This window comes from Siphateles boraxobius, unplaced genomic scaffold, assembly GCF_051911475.1.
Source record: "Siphateles boraxobius isolate OS27281-9 unplaced genomic scaffold, OSU_SipBor_1 25, whole genome shotgun sequence".
Taxonomy (NCBI): Eukaryota; Metazoa; Chordata; class Actinopteri; order Cypriniformes; family Leuciscidae; genus Siphateles; species Siphateles boraxobius.
The window spans coordinates 21,530,503-21,551,470 of record NW_027508866.1 but is presented as its reverse complement, the minus strand read 5'-3'; the positions used below and the strand labels follow the sequence as shown (position 1 = coordinate 21,551,470).

The 20,968-nt window shown below is 37.0% G+C and overlaps 2 protein-coding genes across 6 annotated transcripts in view; one reads left to right on the top strand and one right to left on the bottom strand.

Moving 5' to 3' along the window:
• kiaa1958 (KIAA1958 ortholog) overlaps positions 1-20,968 on the bottom strand; it is a 269,067-nt gene that overhangs the window by 217,155 nt on the left and 30,944 nt on the right. The gene's annotated exons all lie outside the window — the stretch shown is intronic.
• lin54 (lin-54 DREAM MuvB core complex component) lies at positions 351-19,684 on the top strand. 5 transcript variants are annotated; one of them, XM_077243174.1, is made up of 14 exons: positions 351-545; positions 5,563-6,269; positions 7,624-7,741; positions 7,837-7,970; positions 8,107-8,262; positions 8,398-8,605; positions 9,765-9,835; positions 9,985-10,182; positions 10,267-10,358; positions 10,462-10,533; positions 11,968-12,070; positions 12,325-12,462; positions 12,575-12,777; positions 16,492-19,684. In XM_077243174.1, exons 2-14 carry the CDS (start codon positions 5,586-5,588, stop codon positions 16,688-16,690), a joined length of 2,376 nt encoding a protein of 791 aa, XP_077099289.1. In that variant the 5' UTR covers positions 351-545; positions 5,563-5,585; the 3' UTR covers positions 16,691-19,684. The 5 variants fall into 5 exon arrangements, with proteins under 5 accessions (XP_077099289.1, XP_077099290.1, XP_077099286.1 ...); XM_077243175.1 differs by having other exon boundaries at positions 356-1,810; XM_077243171.1 differs by having other exon boundaries at positions 364-545; positions 7,837-7,988.

The window sequence follows — 20,968 nt, the reverse complement described above, 5'->3', positions numbered from 1 at the left end:
ATATACATACTATTTTCTGACCACAATCCATTCAACTTTTCTATAATTTTTTTTGTTATTATCATTGAACAAAGATCACAGGGGATACATATATCACACAAACAATACAGGATAAGAAACTACTCGAGGTAGAGCAAGGCAATAATATAAGTACATTTTCAAACAAGATACAGTAAACAGAAGATAGTCTACTAAAATTAATTTATAAAAATTAAATTAATAGAAATGAAACATACAATACATTAAGGAAAATAAATAGAAATAAATAACATGAAACTAAAAACAATCCTGAAAACAACTGTGTGCGTGCAGCACGGGCGGAAGTTGTGACGTGACGTCATTTGTTGTTTCCTCTGAAGGCGTGGCTTGATTATGGGATGTTAGAGGTGAAATGGCGCTCGGCGCGGTATTTTAAACAATCGTCTTCGTCTGAGAGCGGATGATCGACACGATGCAGCAGCGCGTTGGATGTTGCAGCGCGTGATCGAGCGGAACGCGCGGCGGATTTCAGAAGAGCGTCGCGACACTCATCTCCTTGAGCAAGTGTAAGAAGCGCTTTGAGCTCGGCTGGGGTTCGCGAGGGGAACGAGAATTTGATCGCGGCTAGTTGAGTTAGCCGTGCTGCTAACAGTGCAGTGTCAGCTGATGAGCTGATACCAGTCCGCGTCACACACACACACACACACACACACAGCTGGGATTGCAAACGATCGCTGGTTAATGTCTGCTGGGCTTCTGAGTCATCAATCAAATATAGCCAAAGGTTACAGCACGCGTCGAAGCGTTGCAGGAGTTAATAGTGGCTAACTGGTAGCAGTTGAGGGTCTAAACCTGACAGTGAGTGACAGCGAGCTGCTAACCCGACGCGCCTGTCTGTCATACTGGTTCATACTGTTTCACTATAGTATTAGCACCATATATTTGTGTATATATATATATAGTTCTAATAATATAGTGGCATATCTGCCACATAGTGGAAGAGTGACCTGTTATAAACCGTGCACAGTATTATGGTTATAAAAGTTTATTCAAATTACTTTAATTTACTTCACAGTTTTCTAAGTTCTGTTTTATATAAATCTCTTTGCCATAAAGACTTAGAGAGTAGTTAAGTGGCTTTTGTTTGTGTGACGAACTCTTTTAATATTACATTTGTATTTCACATAGTTTTTGTACTAATTCCTTTTAATCAAAATCATAACAGTTTACATTTTTTGCAATGAAACGTTTAGTTTTTTTACTCGTATGTATGGCTTTCGTTTTCTTTGTCCGGGTGAATGACAGTTTCAGTCTCCGTTCATGTTTAGTTACTGTATGAAAGACATGCAATGATAGTAACTGGTGAGGCTGTCATTCTGACAAACACCTTTTATTGTTCCAGTGAAGAACAAGTTCGAATCGAATAATGACAGATTAATGGTTTTAATTGTCAAAATCGATAATTGAGAACGTCACTTGTCTATTCTTCGCCCTCCTTTGTGCTCTAACTATAACAAAACAATAAATCAAGGTGTTGTTTTCTTCTTCTCCTGTTTCTCGTTTCCGAACTGATGACGAGATGAAAATGGCGGATCTTTCGAAATCCAGCCCGGCCTGAAATAGACCCTCAGCGCATGTTAAACTCTCTAACAGGACTCAAATCAAGAGGAAAACACCCCAGTCTAGCTACAGTAATTCTCGTGCTGCGCTCGGTGTCTTGTCAGTATCGATTACTTCCATGGCAACAGAATAGACAGGAAAGCAGGCGCGTCGAATATCAACAAACTCCAGCTGACGTGAAACTGAGTCTCTCACTGAAGTCACTGTTGAGGTAAAGGATTAAACGCGGATTGTTGTTGTCTGGAATGCACAAAGAGGCCTGCTGTTGTTCCACTGTGTTTAAAACTGCTGTATGTTGCGTTTAGCGATTAGACGCGTGCATAGAAGTGTTTTATTGTGTACACAGTATCTTAAGCACATAACTGTTGTCCGTTTAATTGCTAGTTAATGTTCGCTGTGAGTGACTGTTGTTTTTAACATGTAACTGCTGATTAGCTCTTTTGCTAGTTAGCCACATAGCAGCTGTGCATAAACTGCTAGCGACGCGATGAACGTCCTCACCAGTGGCGAATGTTAGAGGGATTGGAATGGGAGCGGTCGCGTCGCGTCGCGTCGTCCTGTGTACTGCGTTTAGTAAACACGGGGATTTGAATGGCCCGCCAGCTGACTGGTGCAGAATATATGTGACTAACGTTATGTAACTATTTGTGCTGATGTTCTTGATACGATGAGACGTCATGTAAAGGGCTGCAGTCTTTATGTGAGGATATTGTAACGTAATGCGATATGTAAATGAACAAAGTTGGTCATTTTTGTTCTCAGTATGGTACTTTCAGATTTCATAAATGCTGTCTAGACATGCTTCTAAGGCTGAAGTAGTTGTTTATTAATACATACACGCATGACTGGAATTCATTGGGGGGAACTTTAGTCGGGAAGATTTTTTTTATTAATTTTTTTTTTTTACTTTAAGTGATTTTTCAGATGTATTTAAATATAAAATCTTCTATAGTCTATGATTGCATGAGACATATTTCCTTCAAACAATGCATTCTTCAGTTTCAAGACGAAAGGTCAATGAGCAACAGTTATGAATTGTATGTGTGTGTGGCACAAACTCTTTATTCAACAGAATCTCTGCTTGGAGATAATTTTACCTGTTTGATTTTGGCCAAATTAAAGATACATTGTGTTGGAATCTGCATAGGTACACGTTTTTTGGTGCATGCAGAATTTAACCTAAAAACCTTTACCCTCCAGTTAAAAAAATGGTTTGGCTGTCGACCTCTCAGTTTAGTGCTTTGAAAATCTATAAATATTAAATGTGTTTAAAGGCGAGTCCAGTTTTATAGGAAAGGGTTATTGTGTATTATAAAAGTCATAGCATTTTAGATAAAAATGTCTAGAATATTTGATAACATTGACTTAAACAATGGTTAAAAGGGTTGAAATGTGATGTTTATCATTTTATAAAACTTTGTTTTGTGAATGTTACCATCGACATGTTTAGGTAGAAATGTGGTTAAAAAACATGTAGTTCTGTTCTAATATAATTTTCTGAAATAATTTCAACTGCTGATTCTTTTTTCCCCCATAATTGAAAGAGTAGACTGAGTTGATCTCCCGCTACTTCTCACAACCTGTTTGATCACGCAAAGGTGTGATGCTGTTGTTGTTGTTTTTTTTCTTTTTGGAAATTGAGAGAAATAGAGATTACGAATGATTCTCCCACGATTCTGAATAGACAACTAAACAGAATAACATGTAAAATCTGACAAAATGTTAGTTGCTGCAGTCTATTTACAAAAATATATTTAGTCAATTTGAATTAATTTTTATTATTTAAACAAATCTGTGAATGAATGATTCAATGACACTCATAAAGACTTCACTTGTTTCATTACTGGATGAATCAGTGATTTTTAACAAATCTCTTGAATGAATGATTCATGATAGATACATTTAGTCACTTGTTGCCACCTACTTATGTAACGATTTAATTAATACAATCTTTATATGAAGCATCAAGTTTTACTTGCACTTGCATCAAGATTTACTATTTTGATCACTACTGTAGACATCAGTATCACATCATATCTGACCTATAAACTTTTTCCCCAGTACTTCTGTGATAATTTGAGTTACTGTAACAGAAATAATGATACTGTGTGGTTGAAAAGCTATTCTTGACAACTGCTCTCTCTGTCTGAACGCAGATCTGAATGTTCGCTGTGATCATACTTGTCAAAGTCTTAATATTAATAGTTTTGTGTAGTCATGGACATTTCTGTAGTGCATTTTTAATTTGTTCCCAACTCTAAAATGTATAGATCTTGATTGTCATAAGTCATAATGTTCAATTTCTGAGAAACTTTATCAGTCACTTTTTTAAAATTCTCTTCTTTAATTGATCCATAAAATGGTTCACAATTTTCTGAATGATTGTTATTAGCTATGTTTCCATCCAAAGTTGCGAATTTAACTTATGTGCAGAATTGGAATATTGCATAAAATATTTGTGAATAAAGCTGTTTCCAGTTAGTTGAAGAGAACAAAATTGCCACTTCCTGATAAACTGGTGCTAAATATCACTTGAAGTTGCTGCAGTAGGAGAAGCCACTGTATATAATACAGAGCGCACTGATGAAACGCAATAAAGTTATCTTGCTTTCGGAGGCGGAACACAGTTGTGTAAAACATATCTGGCAGGTAATTATACCGAACCACTTTGACGACAGACTTTGCACAGGCATTTCAGAATGACCAAAACAGCATTTCAGATGCTGTGCAACGAGATCGGTCCATTGGCTGGTCCGTCGTCGTCGTGGTCACGTGACTCTTTTGTTTTTTTAAGTGCATCAAGTAATTCGGAAAATGTTTTTCCAGCGTAGTTTACGCGCACGTTTTCTTATCGGACAAATGTATCCGACTCAATTGAGCGCATTTCTTTTTTAGTGCATTTTTAGAATTTATGTGCATTTTATTTATGCGATATCCCAAAATGCGCATAAAAATAGGTAAATGGAAACATAGCTGTTGAAAACTGTGAAACTGAACTTATGACGCGACACTGTTACTGAAGCACTTGAAAGTCCTTAAAGTGCTTGATTTTCACTCTCAAAAGGTTGTACCTTGGTTGTCTCTCTAGGATAAATAATTTTTACTATTTCTGTCACAATACCACGGTTACAGTTAGCATTACTACATTAAATCCATGGTGACTGTTGGTGATTTGTGCACTGGAAAGCCTTTAACAATGTTTCTCAGATTTCCACGTCAGCGCTGTTTGACCTGATATGGTTTATAGCAGAGAATTCCGCTCTGATTTTGAATGCTTCCCACTAGATCTCGCAGAGATGTTATTAATACTGCGATGAATCCAAACGCTTTCTCGCCAGAATTCCCAGTGCTGTGTGGTAACGGTGTCGTGTAATTGAGATTGGACACTGAGTAAACCTCTTCTGATTTTCTGATGCACTGTATTTTTCTGAGCTGATAAATGGTCTGCGCTGCACAGCTCAAGGCAGTTTCATTTCATGATGTTTTTCATATGCAACAGAAATGGCAGCTCTTATCAGTTTGGCAATGTGCAGATGGAACCGTAGGGCTGTGAAACGATTAATCACATCCAAATTGAAAGTTTGTGTTTACATTATACGTGTGTGTACTGTGTATAAATATTTTGTATATATAAATACACACTCATGCATGTGTATATATACTGTATATATATATTTATATGTAATTTGTATTATAAATATTTTATGTATAAATAACATATATATATATATATATATATATGCATTCATGTGTGTGTATTTAGTTAATATATGTATATAATTATACACAGTGCACACACATGTAAACACAAACTTTTATTTTGGATGCGGTTAATCATTTCACAGCCCTAGACCAGTTCCATAATCTCCAATTATACTTTATCAGTAATTTATTCTCATCTCTTGCCTGTGGATGTGTCTGTTATTTTTATACATTTAAGAATTGTGTTGTTGTTTTTTCTAGTGTTTTGAGTATCTTTGTGCACAATGGATGTGGTGTCACCTGAGCTCAACAGCCTCCTGCCTGATGAGATTATGGACACGGAAGCTATCGCAATGGAAGAGGACCTTCCTGCCGAGCACCTCGCTCCTCCTCCTCCTCAGTCTGAACCAGAGCCAGTGCAGGTTCCTATGGAAACAGAGGTGCCTGAAATCGTCAGTCTGTGTCCAGCCACCACGTCTATGCAGATGACCTCCACCTCCACTAATGCTCAGTGCAGCACCAGCACGGGAACTCAACTCCTCATCGCCTCCTCCGGCCTCATGGCTGTCACCACCACAACCCCTGCCAAAACCACCAGTCCAGCATTGACTCAAAGCCTCCCCAAAATCTCCAGCGTTACTGTCCCAGCCAACCACCAGCTCATCATCAATAAAGTGGCCGGCTCCCCCGCTGCGGATGGCAAGCCTCCAGGCGCTGCTGTGCTCAAGCCAGAGGGCCAGAAACTCCTGGTTGCTGGTCTCAGTAAAACAGGGCAGCCCATTATGTTGGCTCTGCCTCACACTTGGAACAAGCCCGCCACTACCCAGGGCACTGGGGATGGCAAGGCCCAGCCGACGCAGATCAAGATGGTGACGGCAGTAGGGAAGCCTGTGATCGCTGTGAGCTCTGCCAGTCAGCTGATGGGCTCCTCCACAACACTGCAGGCCCAACAGCTGAAGACCCTTCAGGTGGGTGTTTATCAACCTCTCTGTGTTACTCTGAGGAGGCAGACGTTACATAACTGAAGTGGCAGGCCACACTGTGTTGGGTGGGTGTGATTTTACCATTTTATATTGAGACCCTATAGAGAACTTTAATTTCAAGGTTCTTTATTTTGGCCACAGTTTCTTTCTCTCTTTTTTTCATGGGATTTATATATTATTATATGTAACAACGAGGTGTTAACTGATATATACCCTGCAGCTGACTGGTTGTTAGTGAAAATATTGGTTACACTTTATTTTAAGGCCTGTGTGATTATGCATAGTATATAGTTATTACTAAAGTAACTATATGGACACTGTATAGCATTCTGGTAACACTTTATTTTACACTTTCAAGCATATAATAAAATAGAAAAATCTTCAAATTTGTAAAACATTTTGCTTATGAATACCATTTTTATTACTATATATTTTTTAATCGATTGTTGTTGTTTATATTTATATTTATTCATAGTAGTCATATTTTTATTACTATATTTTTACATGAGCTATTATAGTATAATTATTTAAAGCCATATTATTTGTGCTGTTATTTAATAATATTATTAATAATAAAAATAATGATAATATTTAATATTTGTAGTCATTTATTTAAATCTACCAGTTAAATGTATTTTAAAATGAGCTACTATTATCTTAAGAATAATAATTTCGTTTATTTTTACAAATAATAGTCATATTAATTTTTATTTGTATTGTTGTTAATGATCATATATAATATTTGTATTAGTCAAATTTCTAAAAAAAAAAAAAATGTAGTAAAAAATATTTATAGTAATTTCTAAATGTTCTAAATGCTTTTTTTTCTACAAGAAAAATGCTATTTTAATGCTGTATTTAAATCAGTGTTATTGTCATTATTAAAAAAAAACACATGAATACTCAATTCAGTTAAATACATATTAAATATCCTTAATAATAAGTAAAGTTTGATTAACTGTTATGATATTGTTAAACGGATAGTTGACCCAAAAATGAAAATTCTGTCATCATTAACTTGCCCTCAAAGTGTTCCAAACCTGAATGAGTCTCTTTGTTCTGTTGAACACAAAAGAAGATATTTGGAAAAGTTGGTAGCCAGACAGTTGACGGTAGCCATTGACTTCCATAGTTTTCTTCCAAATATCTTCTTTTGTGTTCAACAGAACAAAGAGACTCGTACAGGTTTGGACAAATGATGATAAATTGTAATTTTTTGGTCCCTTTAATATGCATTTAAGAAACTTAATGATGAAAGTACAATCTTGTTTCCTGTTCAGTGTCATGGCCTATCAAAAGCAACTAAAATAATCGCCAAGTATCGTGTTTCTCCTCACAGATAACAAAGAAACCACCAGTATCTACAGCTGGACCAATGATAACAAAGCTCATCATCACTAAAGCCCTGAGCAGTAAAGCACTGACCAGCCCAGCTTCAGTGTCTCCTGTAGTGACTGGTAATCTTCTGTCTGTATTTATAACATGAGCAAAAGCGCAGTTTTATCAGCACAATTGTCAAATCTAAATTTCAATCCCCTTCTTTGGCCCACAGGGCGAGTTCTTACCCAGAGTACCCCTGTGACACCTCCACGCACCATTTCCATTGGCGAGGCCATCAGCACTGTGACACAGAATACGTCTGGTAACAGCAAAGTCGCCATCTCGCCTCTCAAGTCTCCCAGCAAGGTCTTGAATCTTTCAAATGTAAAAACTTGCATCGCAGTTACATTTACCTGTCTTTGTGGTGCCAGATTTTTCTCTATGATGGCCACACTCTGGTTTCTGATGTCACCCTCTTCCTCATGTTTCTCCTCTTCTGTAGTTGACTGTGGTTTCGGTGGCCAGTCAGTCTCCAAACTCACCCCAGAAGTCTGTGACACTGCCGCTCAATGTGGCTCTAGGCCAGCAAATCCTCACGGTTCAACAGTCTGCCACCACTTCTCCAGCTAAACCAGGAACCAGCCAGTCCACCGCGCAGGTACGCCCATCTAGAGTCCTCAAAAAAACAAACCTGTTTGCTGTCCTGTCAAATATTGATTTTAACAAAGTCTGTGTGACATTGTGATTTAGTGTACAACAATACAAAATGTTTTTTATCTGTTTTCATGTACAGGCTGCAAAGCCAATGCAGACAGTTACAGTGGGAGGGATGGGAACATCCCAGTTTAAGACCATCATCCCCCTCACCACACCTCCCAACGTGCAGCAGATCCAGGTGCCGGGCAGTCGCTTCCATTACGTGCGGCTGGTAACGGCCAGCACCGGCAGCGGCACGGCACAGACGGGCGCCAGCATCAACACCAACCCCTCCATCCAACCAGGTCAGGACATCATGTGCAGGGATGGGAAACGAAAGAATTGCACTTATCCGGTTTCTCTTTATGATTCTGTTTTCAGATAAGAATTATTTACTATTATGGAATAAGTAATTGGAAAAAATGGAATTCCAATGCCAAATAGGGCTGGGTAATAAATCGATTTATAGTTCAGAGTTATTTTTGATATTAACCTAAATCAGGTCCATGTCACTAAAAATCTGCTTGTAAATCTGCTTGTGAATGGGCGGTGCTAAATGACCATATCACCAGCTTTTCATTTGATAAAAGCGTATAATACATTATATCAATATATCTAGCTTATTATATATTATATCATAGAATAGCATACAGCCAAGATGTTTTTCATCCATTTTAATTTATGCGATATACAAGTTTTATTGTGCCACACCATATTTGATATGCAATTTAACTAGCAATTTGTTGTAAATTAATTATGTTTTACATGTGTAAAATATTAATTAAATTATTTATAATTATTATAAATATTAATTTAGAAAACTTTGATAAATTTGAATTTTTATAAATAATTATTTAAAAAAATTCACTTTTTGTTATAGAAGTGGCATAATCAAATTCAAAAATTGGCCTTAATTGTATGTTAAAGTGGACGTATAATGCAAAATTTTAAAATGGACATTTACAACAAACTTCAGATGCATTCAGGGGACACCTGAGACTTATATTGCATCTTTTAAAAAGGGGCACAATTGCCTTTAAATAAAAAACAAAAAAGTATTTACATTTCATTTATTTTTATGAAATGGTCAAAATGCATCATGTGTTCTACACTTTGAATATGAACGGTGAGCATATCAGTAACTTAAAGTCTCACGGTTACTTGTAGCTGTTACTTTCACTAATGTTCAGGAATTGGACCAAATTGTTTTCAGAATTTTGAACCAGTTGTTTTTTTTTTGTTCTCAACTGTACCCCTGTGACTGTCTTTCATAATATCCAGTTAAATATTGTTTTAGCTAGTGGTTCTTCAATATGCTGCTATCTTGCGATGCAGTATTGTTTTTATAGTGGGTGGACTGCAGCCATCCATTTTTAAGAATGATTTTAATGTTATGATTCTATATGAATATGGGAATTTAAGAAAATCTAATAACATTTAGTTACTTTTGTCTTGTTTGCAAAGCCAAGTCTGTGATGATGAACGCTGCGGTACGGATGTCTGTACCCATCGTCTCGGCGCAGACCGTCAAACAGGTACACAGTGAAACGCCTAGTTCCCTACCACAGCAGTTCTGCACACAATGACACCATTCTTATGGATGGTCGTGCAGCTTTTGGTCTGGCTGCTATATGGTGTTAATAATCTGGAACATGTATATATATAATATATTGTTTGTGCACAGGTTGTGCCCAAACCCTTGACGTCAACTTCTCAGGTGGTGACCACCAGTCAGACCCCCCAGCGTCTCATCATGCCAGCCACACATCTGCCACAGATCCAGCCCAACCTCACCAACCTGCCACCAGGCACTGTGCTCGCCCCCGCCCACGGCTCTGGAAACATGGGCTACGCTGTGTTGCCGGCCCCATACGTTACGCAGGTCCGTATGTCACTGCTGGAGCAGGACCGATGAATTTTGGCTGCTTGTTTTTGTTGGACTCTCCCACCTTGTGTGTTCCCATAGATCCCCCAGCCTGCGTTTGTGACTTTGACCAGCAGCTCCACCTTCTCAACAGCCACTCCCATACAGACTCAAGCCAGGCTTTCACTCAACGGGTGAGCCGAGCGCCACATGCTCCACTGTTACATGTATATCAGTTGCATCAAACAAAAGATTTCATTAATCCCCAGGTTACATTCTGCATGTGCTTTATTACAGTTTATCAACGTCAGAAGCAACCTCAAGGCCGAGAAAACCCTGCAACTGCACACGGTCACAGTGTCTGAAATTGTATGTTCCCCAGCATTTGTTTACTTTCTCTGTAAATGGCCCATATAAGGTGTAATCTGTGTGAGCTGCTACGTTTGGCAAGCGCTTTCATAGTTTCCAAATCCAATTGTGTGTTTTTTACAACTTCCTTCCTTTTAACAACCTGTAATTCAGTTCTCATACTGTCAAATTCACCAGCAAGGACTGTTAATTCTGACAGACAGGAAGGGGATTATCAGAGGTGCCAATATAATTTTACATTTTATTGCTACACGTCAAGCAGTTTCAATATTGACATGAATATTTTTTTCAAGCTTTACCTGTAGCATTTCATGTACTACCATTCAAAAGTTTGGGATCAGTAAGATGTAAATATATATGTATGTGTATATATATATATATATATATATATATATATATATATAAAAATATATATATATAAAAATTTAAGGAAATTAATACTTAAGCAATGATACATTCAATTGATCTGAAGTGGCAGTAAAGACATTTATAATATTACAAAATATTTTTTAATTAGTTATTTTTAATTGGTGAATCTTGAAAAAACGCATCATGGTTTCCACAAATATGAAGCTGCACAACATTGATAATAATCAGAAATGTTTCTTGATCATTAAATCATCTTATTAGAATGATTCCTGAAGGATCATGTGACACTGAAGACTGGAGTAATGATGCTGAAAATTCAGCTTTGATCACAGGAATAAATTACATTTTACAATATATACACAGAAAACATCAATTTTAAATTAATCATGTTTCACAATTAGAGATGCACTGATATATCAGCCGATTAAACAACCCGATAGGATATTATTTAACTGCGTGAAGGCACTTAGTTGTACAATATCTTTCTATTTATTAAAGCTATATGTAATTCAAGCTATATGTAATACAATAAAGTCAAATATGTTAATGGTAAGAAATATTTGATGCCAAAAATAACCTTAGAAGGTTGATGTCTTTGTATTAATTCGTTCCTCTTTTAATGTTGGCCTGTTTAATGGATCCAATCCATGTTTAAAGAAAAGCATTTGATGAGCAATAAACTAGCTACTAGGATACCTTAATACATGTTTTTTTTAAAACATTGCTGACTTAAAACATGATCAAAACAGTAATCTGTCATGACCATTAAAACAGTCATTTTAATTACAAAGTTCAAATAAGTGAGCAAGTATCAAATATCAGTATCGGCCAATAGTTGTTGGTATTGCCCAAAATAATTCCTGTAGGTGCATCCCTATTCAAAATATTTCTGTTTGTTCTGTATTTTTTATAAAATCAATGCAGGCTTGATGAAAAGTATCTTTACCGTTCCCAAACTTTTGAACTGTAGCGTAACTTGGGCAGCTGAAGTTTTTATTTTTTACATTTTTTATGAATTGTATTTTGCATTTACTCTATAAGAGTTCAATGTCTCTCGTCTCACAGGTATTGTGATTGCTTTGCCAATGGGGAGTTCTGTAATAACTGTAACTGTGTGAACTGCTTCAACAACCTTGATCATGAGAGTGAAAGACTAAAGGCCATCAAGGTAATGATATTCCTAAAGGTCTACATTGGCTTTTTTTCACTTGTCATTATTTCCCATCTGCCTACAAACACTTCAAATTTGCCTTTATTTTTTTGTTTTTTGTTTAGACTTATAGTTTAGAATATCAGAGACCTACCAGACTTGCTATTTGCCAGTGAACCTCCCAAAACACCATAGCAAAAACACAGTTTGGCTGTAATGCTTTGAAGTGCATAGGTATCAAATGAAGTAAGAACTAATGTGTTTTTTCCCAGGCGTGTTTAGACAGAAACCCTGTGGCTTTCAAACCCAAGATTGGTAAAGGCAAACAAGGAGAGTCGGACAGGAGACACAGCAAAGGCTGCAATTGTAAGAAATCTGGCTGTCTGAAAAACTACTGCGAGTGTTATGAGGTGAGAGTTTTCACAGGTCAAAGGGTAGTGGTGCCCAAGCTCTTGTGGCATATAGAAGATTTGGTTCGTTTTCAGGTTGCGATGATATTATTCTGATGTCTGTTCGCATTAGGCGAAGATCATGTGTTCGTCCATCTGCAAATGTATGGGCTGCAAGAACTTTGAGGAGAGTCCTGAGAGGAAGACGCTGATGCACCTTGCCGACGCTGCAGAGGTGCGGGTCCAGCAGCAAACTGCAGCCAAAACCAAACTGTCCTCACAGATCTCAGATCTGCTCACCAGAACCACACCATCCCTCACCAGTGGAGGCGGGAAGTAAGTCTTTCCTTTAAAGGCACAATATGTACGAATTTTGGATTCAAATATCTAAAAACCACTTGAACAATGTTATATTTTGTTGACTTGTGTTCATACATTATTTCATGTTTCCAACAATGTTTAAACCTAGAAAAATCAGTCATTTTAACCCTTCGTAACGGCCAGTGTCATTGCATAAATTGTCATATCCGCTTTGCCCTCAATTTCCAGCTTTACTACTGTAGAAAGTATAAAAAACCACCAAAGATGCTTTAATATATTATGTATTTTATTAGACAGGTGAGCAACTGTTTGGAAACCTTTATCAAGTTAGTCTTATTGTTTGAATCTCGTTTTCTTGATTTACAGTGAGAAACTTGTTTGTGCCCCGGGAGTCAACACCATTCTGTCAACTGTAAACTCATAAAATCAGAGAGCTTTATTTGTAGAAACCGTAATACAGCATTTTCTCCACTGTACAATGTTTTAAAATGAATTGCATGGCATTTAGCAATACCAAGTCATCCAGCTTTTATTTATGTCAGTGGTTGGCCAGCAAGGCCTTCTCTGCTGGCCTAAACACTATCAGAAACTATCAGACTTGCACTTTAATATATTTTTTCCATGACTGAGTATTAAAGTATTCCCAATAGTTAATTCCCTTAATCTCACAGCTTTTCATTTGGTTGCGCTGCTTCCAGTATTGTATATTTATTTTAGCGCTTTTATCCAATTATATTTCAGCCATCATGTGTTGCCAGGGTAAAATAAATCTGCCTTGAGGCCTTCAGAATCGACAGTGCGGGCGCCTAGCTTAAAATGAAGGGAAATGAAAACGTTGCTTTAACCAATCAGATAATCAGTCAGATTTAATCAGCCAATCAGATTTCGATTTGACTGCACCGGGGGCATCTAGCAGGCGTACAAAAACGTCAGCATTTTCACGTCCTTTGATTGGGTGGTCAGAGCGCAGTACTATTACTGGTAGTCAGAGCTAGCTAATAGTTTTTCAACCCACAAATTAATGTTTCTTTTCCTCCTCGACCGCCAGCAGGTTCAATACTACCGGAAAAAATCCCTTATTCAGCCTTATCCAGCTTAACACAGAGTCACGGAACTCTATTCGATCTGTCCGGGTAAAAACAAAACTGACTGTAATGTATGCCACGAATGATTTTGAAGGCAAAAGTCCCGCTGATCTCATTGATTTCCATCAAAACTCTGTGTGAGAGCATGGGTCAGCTGTGTCCACTGCTTCTGTCGAGCAAACACTCTCAGCCCTAAAGCGAATTAAAACTTATGCCAGAAATACGACGGGACCGACTCGACTTTCAGCATTAGCCTCGATGGCGATAGAAAAGGTTGTTGGGACTGAAATGCACAGATAAGCTGTAGCCTACACCAGAGTAATTGAAGTCTTTTCGAGGAAAGAAATTAGGATGGATTTTGTGTAAAACACAATCAGTAGTTTTGGGGAGTATAATACTTTTTTTGCCCCCATTATTTCCGTGGTGAATAGGATTTTCTTCTTAATTTTTCTTGTAAATTTATGATCTAATGTTTTTTTCAAACTGTTGTAACATCTGACAAGGGACTATTGTAACCTTTGAAGGACAAGACAAGTGAGGCTCCGTTTCTGAACTTATAATCGGAACGTAAGAACCACTGTACACTAACGCACAAGCCGAACTCACTCGCTCGTTTCTCTCTACCCGGCCTTTCCCGAACTCACCGCATTAACCCTGTAACTGCCGGTGCAAAATAAAAACCGTAATTTCACAACAATTATAGGGAGTCTGTGCGCTGCCACGCTATTAAAAGTTATTAATTCACTGAAGGCCTAGGTGTGAAATGCACGGCCCGCCACTGGTTTATATGATATTCTAATATCAATCTAGCTTACTGAAATGTACAACAAGTGTCTAATAGCAGTCACCGAGCGAACGCACTCAAACAAACTTTATTTTTTTATTATTGTTTTGACCAGTGCCGCATTACCCAACAATTTTAAATTGTCAGATAAAGTGACCTGTATGAGTAATAATTCAGCACTCTGTTTCATTGGAATGAAATAAAATAATGTGAATTTAACTGATCAAAAATAATGTGAATTTAACTGAATAAACATAACTAACAAAGTTCAGGTGAGAAGGCGGACGTTAAACGTAACTTTAATCGTAAAATAAACATAAACAACGAAACGAAAGGAGCGGCAGCAGCCGACAGTGGCATTTAAGCAAAATAAATGCTCCGGAGCTCGTGTGACTTGAGGCCGGGGGTTTGTCGCGCTGGTATGTCTCATTAGCATTCGCTCCACCAGCCTCGTTCCACTCCCACAGCTCTCGGCCCCGCTTCATACCACAGTAACGTTAATAAAACTTTAATACATTAGCTCATCCATGAACATGATTTCAGCCTTGAGTCTCGTCTGATTGCTTTCCATCAGCTGTGGAGGTGAAGACGACAATTCGCGACATCAAGCTACGCCTTTGTTATTGTTTTGAATAAGCGACCTCTAGTGGTTAAACTTACATACTGTGCCATTAATTTGTCAGCTCTTTATTACCACAATACCTTTTGGGTTGTCATTCAATCTGTCCAGCCATCCATAAATCCCACAGCCACCTAGCAGTGGCCAATGAACCACTAGAACACATTAGCAACTCCATAGCAACAATCCAGAACACTTTAAAAACCACCTAGTAACTCCCTAGCAGTGCCTTAGCAACAACCATCCAGAGCTTCTTAAAGGGATAGTTCACCAAAAAATGAAATTTCTGTCATTAATTACTACCCCCCCCCCCTCATGTCGTTCCAAACCTGTAAGACTTCTGTCATTTTCGGAACACAAATTAAGTTGTTTTTTATGAAATCTGAGAGCTTTCTGTCCGTCCATTGACAGCTACGCAACTACCACTTTGATGCTTCAAAAAGTTCATAGAAAGATCATAAAACTAATCCATATTTATTGAGCAGTTTAGTTTAAATTTTCTGAAGAGACTTGATTTCTTTATATAATTGTTCAAACAGGTTGAATTTAGGCTTTTATTCACATATAAACATTGATCAACGCATCAGTTGTAAACAGAGCATCAAGCATGTTTGAACCAATAAGTTAATTCTCGTGTTACGCAGCGCGTTTGAGCTTCTGCAAGAACCAATGAGGTTTGTTCTCGTGCATCAACCAGGTTCAGCTGAACTTCCGTTTATATTCGCTGATCAATGTTTATGTGTGAAAAAAAAGCCTGAATTCAATCTGTTCATCATAAAAAGCAATCAAGTCTCTTCAGAAATTTGGACTAAACCGCTCAATTCATATGTTTTTACGATCTCTTTATGAACTTTTGAAGTGTCATAGCTCTGATTTCATAAAAAATATCTTAATTTGTGTTCAGAAGATGAACGAATGTCTTGCGGCTGAGTAATTAATGACAGAATTTAACGTTTTGGGTGAACTATCCCTTTAACAATCACTCAGCTAACATCTAGAAAGATTTATCTCTCACTCAGCTGGTTTATTAGAAACCCTCACGGAGCAGCATTGTTATAAATGTGTATTTACTCTTTTTTTTTTTTTTTTTTTTTTTTTTTTACTAAAATTGCAATGGCAATGTTCTAGCAGCTGTCTAGAAACTTCATGGAACACCTAAACAAAACACCCTCTGTGCGCTTTTTTAGTGTTAGAAAATGGTCTTCCTGTAATGACTCAAATGTTAATGAATTTCTCTCTAGGTTGCCGTACACATTCGTAACAAAGGAAGTGGCGGAGGCGACGTGTGACTGTTTGCTGGAACAGGCGGAGCAGGCAGAGCTGGCCAACCAGCCTCAGGCCGTGGCAGAGCGCCTCATCCTGGAGGAGTTTGGGCGCTGCCTCAGGAGAATCATCAGTTTTGCCGGCAAAGCCAAGACGGACTGCCCCATTAACTGCTAGACCCGGGCCTGGCAAAGCCATGACTGAGAGCCCTTCATCCCGCCCGCTTGGGTCCCACGGCCCAGTGCGCTGCCCAACCCAGAGTGGCGGCCCACTGAGAGCACTTCTGCCCGCCCCACATATGGATTAACGGGGCCTTCTAATAACGAGAGACCAAGCAGAACTTCCCATTGGCCTTCCGACACATCAGATGTAATGTGTTACCGTCGTGCCAGAGGACACACTATATTCAGTAGGAGGACTACAGTACTTGATTGTAGCCCCTGCAAGTGGACTTGCACTGTTTGCTTTCCTGGAAGGGGATTCATTTTAGAACAATCGATACAATTTTAAGGTAGTTTTGTTTTTGTTTGGCAACGTTTTCCACTTTTAAATGTGTAATCATGCTATTTGTTTGTCTTTTAAAACTGGATTTTCATATTACCATTCACTGTCGTCTGAACGCCCTTTTTTCCTTACTGCTAATAACCTCGGGATGCGGAAGGAACTTTCCTGCACATGTCATTAGCCGTGTGATCATGACTTGTATACAGTAAGTAGCCTGTACTGTAGCTTCATTATATTTATTTGCTTGCAGCAGATTTTGTTCCTTGAGCAGAATCGGGTTCCTCTTCCCCGTTCCATCTGTGTTCCAAGAATACACACGTTCAGCCGGGAGGCTGTACTTCATCCCGGGCGAGCCTGAAGCAGAGCATGAAGCGGTACAGAGATCCTGTACTCCCAAAAGTGCTTACAGCCAATTTATATCGGATAAGATTAGATTGAAATCTTTACTAATGTAAAAAACGATCAGCTAAATAATATTGAGTCTTAAAGCTTGTTTGAACATGCTTCTTCATCCCGGTTTACAGGTAAATTAAGAACCTCCTGAATGATTGAGGGAATTGTTTTCTCTAGGTTAGTTTTTATGTTTGTTTGTTTTGGCAATTGATAGTTGATGAGCTTTGTCAGGGTTTAATTAAACCAAACCTTTGCATACATACTGAAATGCTTTATGAAGAACATGTCCAGTCTATTTTATTGCATCCCAAAATAAAAGGAATTTTCTTAATGAAAATGAAGCATAATTTAGGTCCTCTTAAGTTTTGTTTGTTTGTTTGTCATTTCCACATTATATTCATTATTTTAAAGCCCCCCCCCCCCCCCCCCCAAATTATCATTATGCATAAAATGAGAAAAATCTGATTCTCATTAGTGTAATTATAATTTGTTTTAAATAAGCTTAAAGTACAGTTTGATTTTTTTTGTAATGTAAGATTGTTTTACACTAATGTTAATCAAAAGGAGATTTTTGTTTGCAAACAATTTTTATAAACAATATAAGAATTGTGTATGATAAAAGGAAATTCTTATTCTCATTACTGTAGTTATAACAATTGCTTGGGTTAAAATAATTGTTTTAGTTTACAGATTTCTTTTTACTTTTTAGTAGCATGAAATTATTTTACTGTAATGAAAAATATCTAAAATAACCATTACAAATAATGATGTTCATTATTACTGTACTTGTAATTACTTGGATTTAATTATTTTATGATGTTTATTTTAGTAGCATAAAATTAAATTACAGTAATGGGAATCAAAAATGAGGGTTTTGTTTATAAAACAATTCATGGTATATAAAGATAATCATGCATGATTATATTGATCTTATCTCTGATTACTGTAAGATCATTTTATTAAAATTGTTACAATTTGATTAATTTTTTTAGCGCAAAATTATTTTACATATAAATAATATTTATGACCCTGAAAATGGGAGTATGTATATAATCCCTGTTTTTTTTAAATCCTTTTTTTTTAATCTTTTGATTTTGTGGTGAAATATGTGAACAAGTTCTCTTTGCGTTTCATTCTTTGTGGCATAATGTGATCTACGTTAGTTGCCATTTCTTCTCGAAGGCAAGTAACAGAAACTCAAAGTTAATAAGCAAAAAAAAAAAAAACCTGACCTGAAGGTGTTCTGTAGGTTTGGTTTAAGCCATGATTTGTTTGGCACAGGTGTTTAATACAGACTTTCATGCGTTATTCTTCATTCTGCATATAGTGCCTTCTCACAAAACTGCTCTGACGATTCCTCGCTGTCGTTCGTTGAAGTCTTGCTCTCTTAAACGCAATGAATACTGAAAAATCTGCCGTGTGTAATCTGCCATAAATAGTTTTTAACCTGCTTTTACTCAGTTTTATTTGTAATACCAGACAGCTAGAACTATGAACAAGCATAATAATCATATCTTGGCCAGACTCAAATATGCTTGTTGAACGCAACTCATTTTTTATCACTGAACGGACCATCACACTGTCATGAAGTGTTCTAGCTCAAGGTTTCTGATCTGATCCATGCATTTCACAGCACATGTATTTATATTTCACTGCTAAACAGCTGGTTCAGTGCGTTTGTGCAAGCGGTTTAATAATAGTGTTGAACAGGGCAAACCGCTTATACACCTTATGCCTTAATAACCCCCTCTCAGGGCTTTTTATGTAAATATCTGTGCGTTTATTTTGATGCATGACTTCAAGCGATTTAATAAGCTCTGCTAAACTACTCAATCACATTATTGTATTAAAATCTTTCAACAGCTGTATTGGATATAGCTGCTTTGATTTTACAAATAATGCATATGCCCACAAAATATTTTTTAACTGTTCTGTTGGCATTGCGAAGTCTTAAAGGGTTCCTCACCTGTGCCATCCAAAACCTTCATCTTTCCAGTTTCAGTTGTTTATAGGAAATCCTTGTTTGGATTTTATGGTGATTATATCGTATTCTAGACCCTTTCCCTCACTATATTTCTGACAGATGCAAATGATTTTCAGGTTGTACTTTTGTCAAAAAAGATGAACAATGGGTTCACTGTTTCTTTGTATGTAGCCAGTTAATGTTATCTTGTATATAACTGTAAATGAACATTAGTGCTCCTTTTTACCTTTCTGAAAATTGCCGTGTTTTTTTCTTTTTTTCATAAAGTAAACTCTTCACTAATGTGTAAATGTTTTCCTGTTTGAAATCCATATGGTGAGATGCATACAGGCAGGTGTTGTTGTGTGAGTTTTGCTACAATTCTGATATTTTCTGTTTGTCCTTTCTTCTGTTTAACATCTGTCTATCCACGTGATTATAACACCATGTATCAGTCAGGATTAAAGTTTATTTTCAGTGCATTGTTATACTCATTAAAATACTGATTAACACTTATAATGAGACAAAATAAGTTAAAATCAATTTAATTTCAATGAAATATGTTTCAAAATAATGCATAATTTATAAATATTTGCATCAGAAAATGTTACATATTTATTTTTTAACAATATTTTTTTGCATTTGCTGTGAAGTTTACGGAACCCTTTGGTTATTTTTTCTTACATTTACAATGTATACCAACTCTTAAAACGAAGCATTTAAAGTCATCATGAATCAGAAGTTCTTTCCGGTTTGTGACACATCCGGGTGAAACGGCTTCTCCAACAAGCATACATTTAGGGCAGGATTTTAATTTTGTTGGTTTGATGGTTGTGGTTTGCTATTGGTGGATCTCATGTGATTGACAGGTTGCCCCGCCCTCCCCTCAGTGAACACATCATCAGAGAAGAGACGCTGCAAGAGGGAGGGGAAGTTATTTTGATTAAAGATTACGAGAAAACATTCATTAAAAAATAATATAATGATGGGCATGATAAATAATTTATAATAAATACTGCAGTATGCCTATTCCATATAAATAAGTCGAATTTGATTTCATGGTGACTTTAAACCTTTCATGCATGAATTATGATAACCACAGTCAGGATTTTCTTCCTATGTGTTTTTATTGCTCTTCCAGGGCATGGAAAACAAGATTCAAAATGTAATTTTTGTTACACACATTTTTCAAAGAGATTTTCAATTGTCCACTTGAGTGGATAGCATTTATGGTTTAAATGGAAGAGATACTGTATTAAACAGCAATATTGTTAAGTTTAACAAACCAATCAATAAAATTGTATAAAATCATGTGTAAACTATAAAATATAAACAAAAAGTAAACGTGAAATATTGCAAAGGCAATTGAACTTCATACAAGTTGAACTTTGCGTATCTTTGATATCAGAACATGAGGATGTGATTCCATCAGAAATATCAACAGCCTGTCAAGGTACGATTGTGGAAACCACTCAGATGCTCCAGTGTACCAGAGTATATCAATTTACCCGTATTAGCTGATAATTCTGATTATGTTCAAGATGGACATTTCTAGCTCTCCTCTGAGAAGACCTAGCATTTAAGGTGTTTTCAAT

What these genes read in the sequence shown, in the direction of transcription:
- lin54 (XM_077243171.1), top strand. Translation starts at nt 5,586, where the DNA reads ATGGATGTGGTGTCACCTGAGCTCAACAGCCTCCTGCCTGATGAGATT. An exon ending in AGGTCTTGAATCTTTCAAAT is followed by an intron (nt 7,989 to 8,106) that starts GTAAAAACTTGC and finishes CCTCTTCTGTAG; the next exon opens with TTGACTGTGGTTTCGGTGGC. An exon ending in AAAGACTAAAGGCCATCAAG is followed by an intron (nt 12,071 to 12,324) that starts GTAATGATATTC and finishes GTTTTTTCCCAG; the next exon opens with GCGTGTTTAGACAGAAACCC.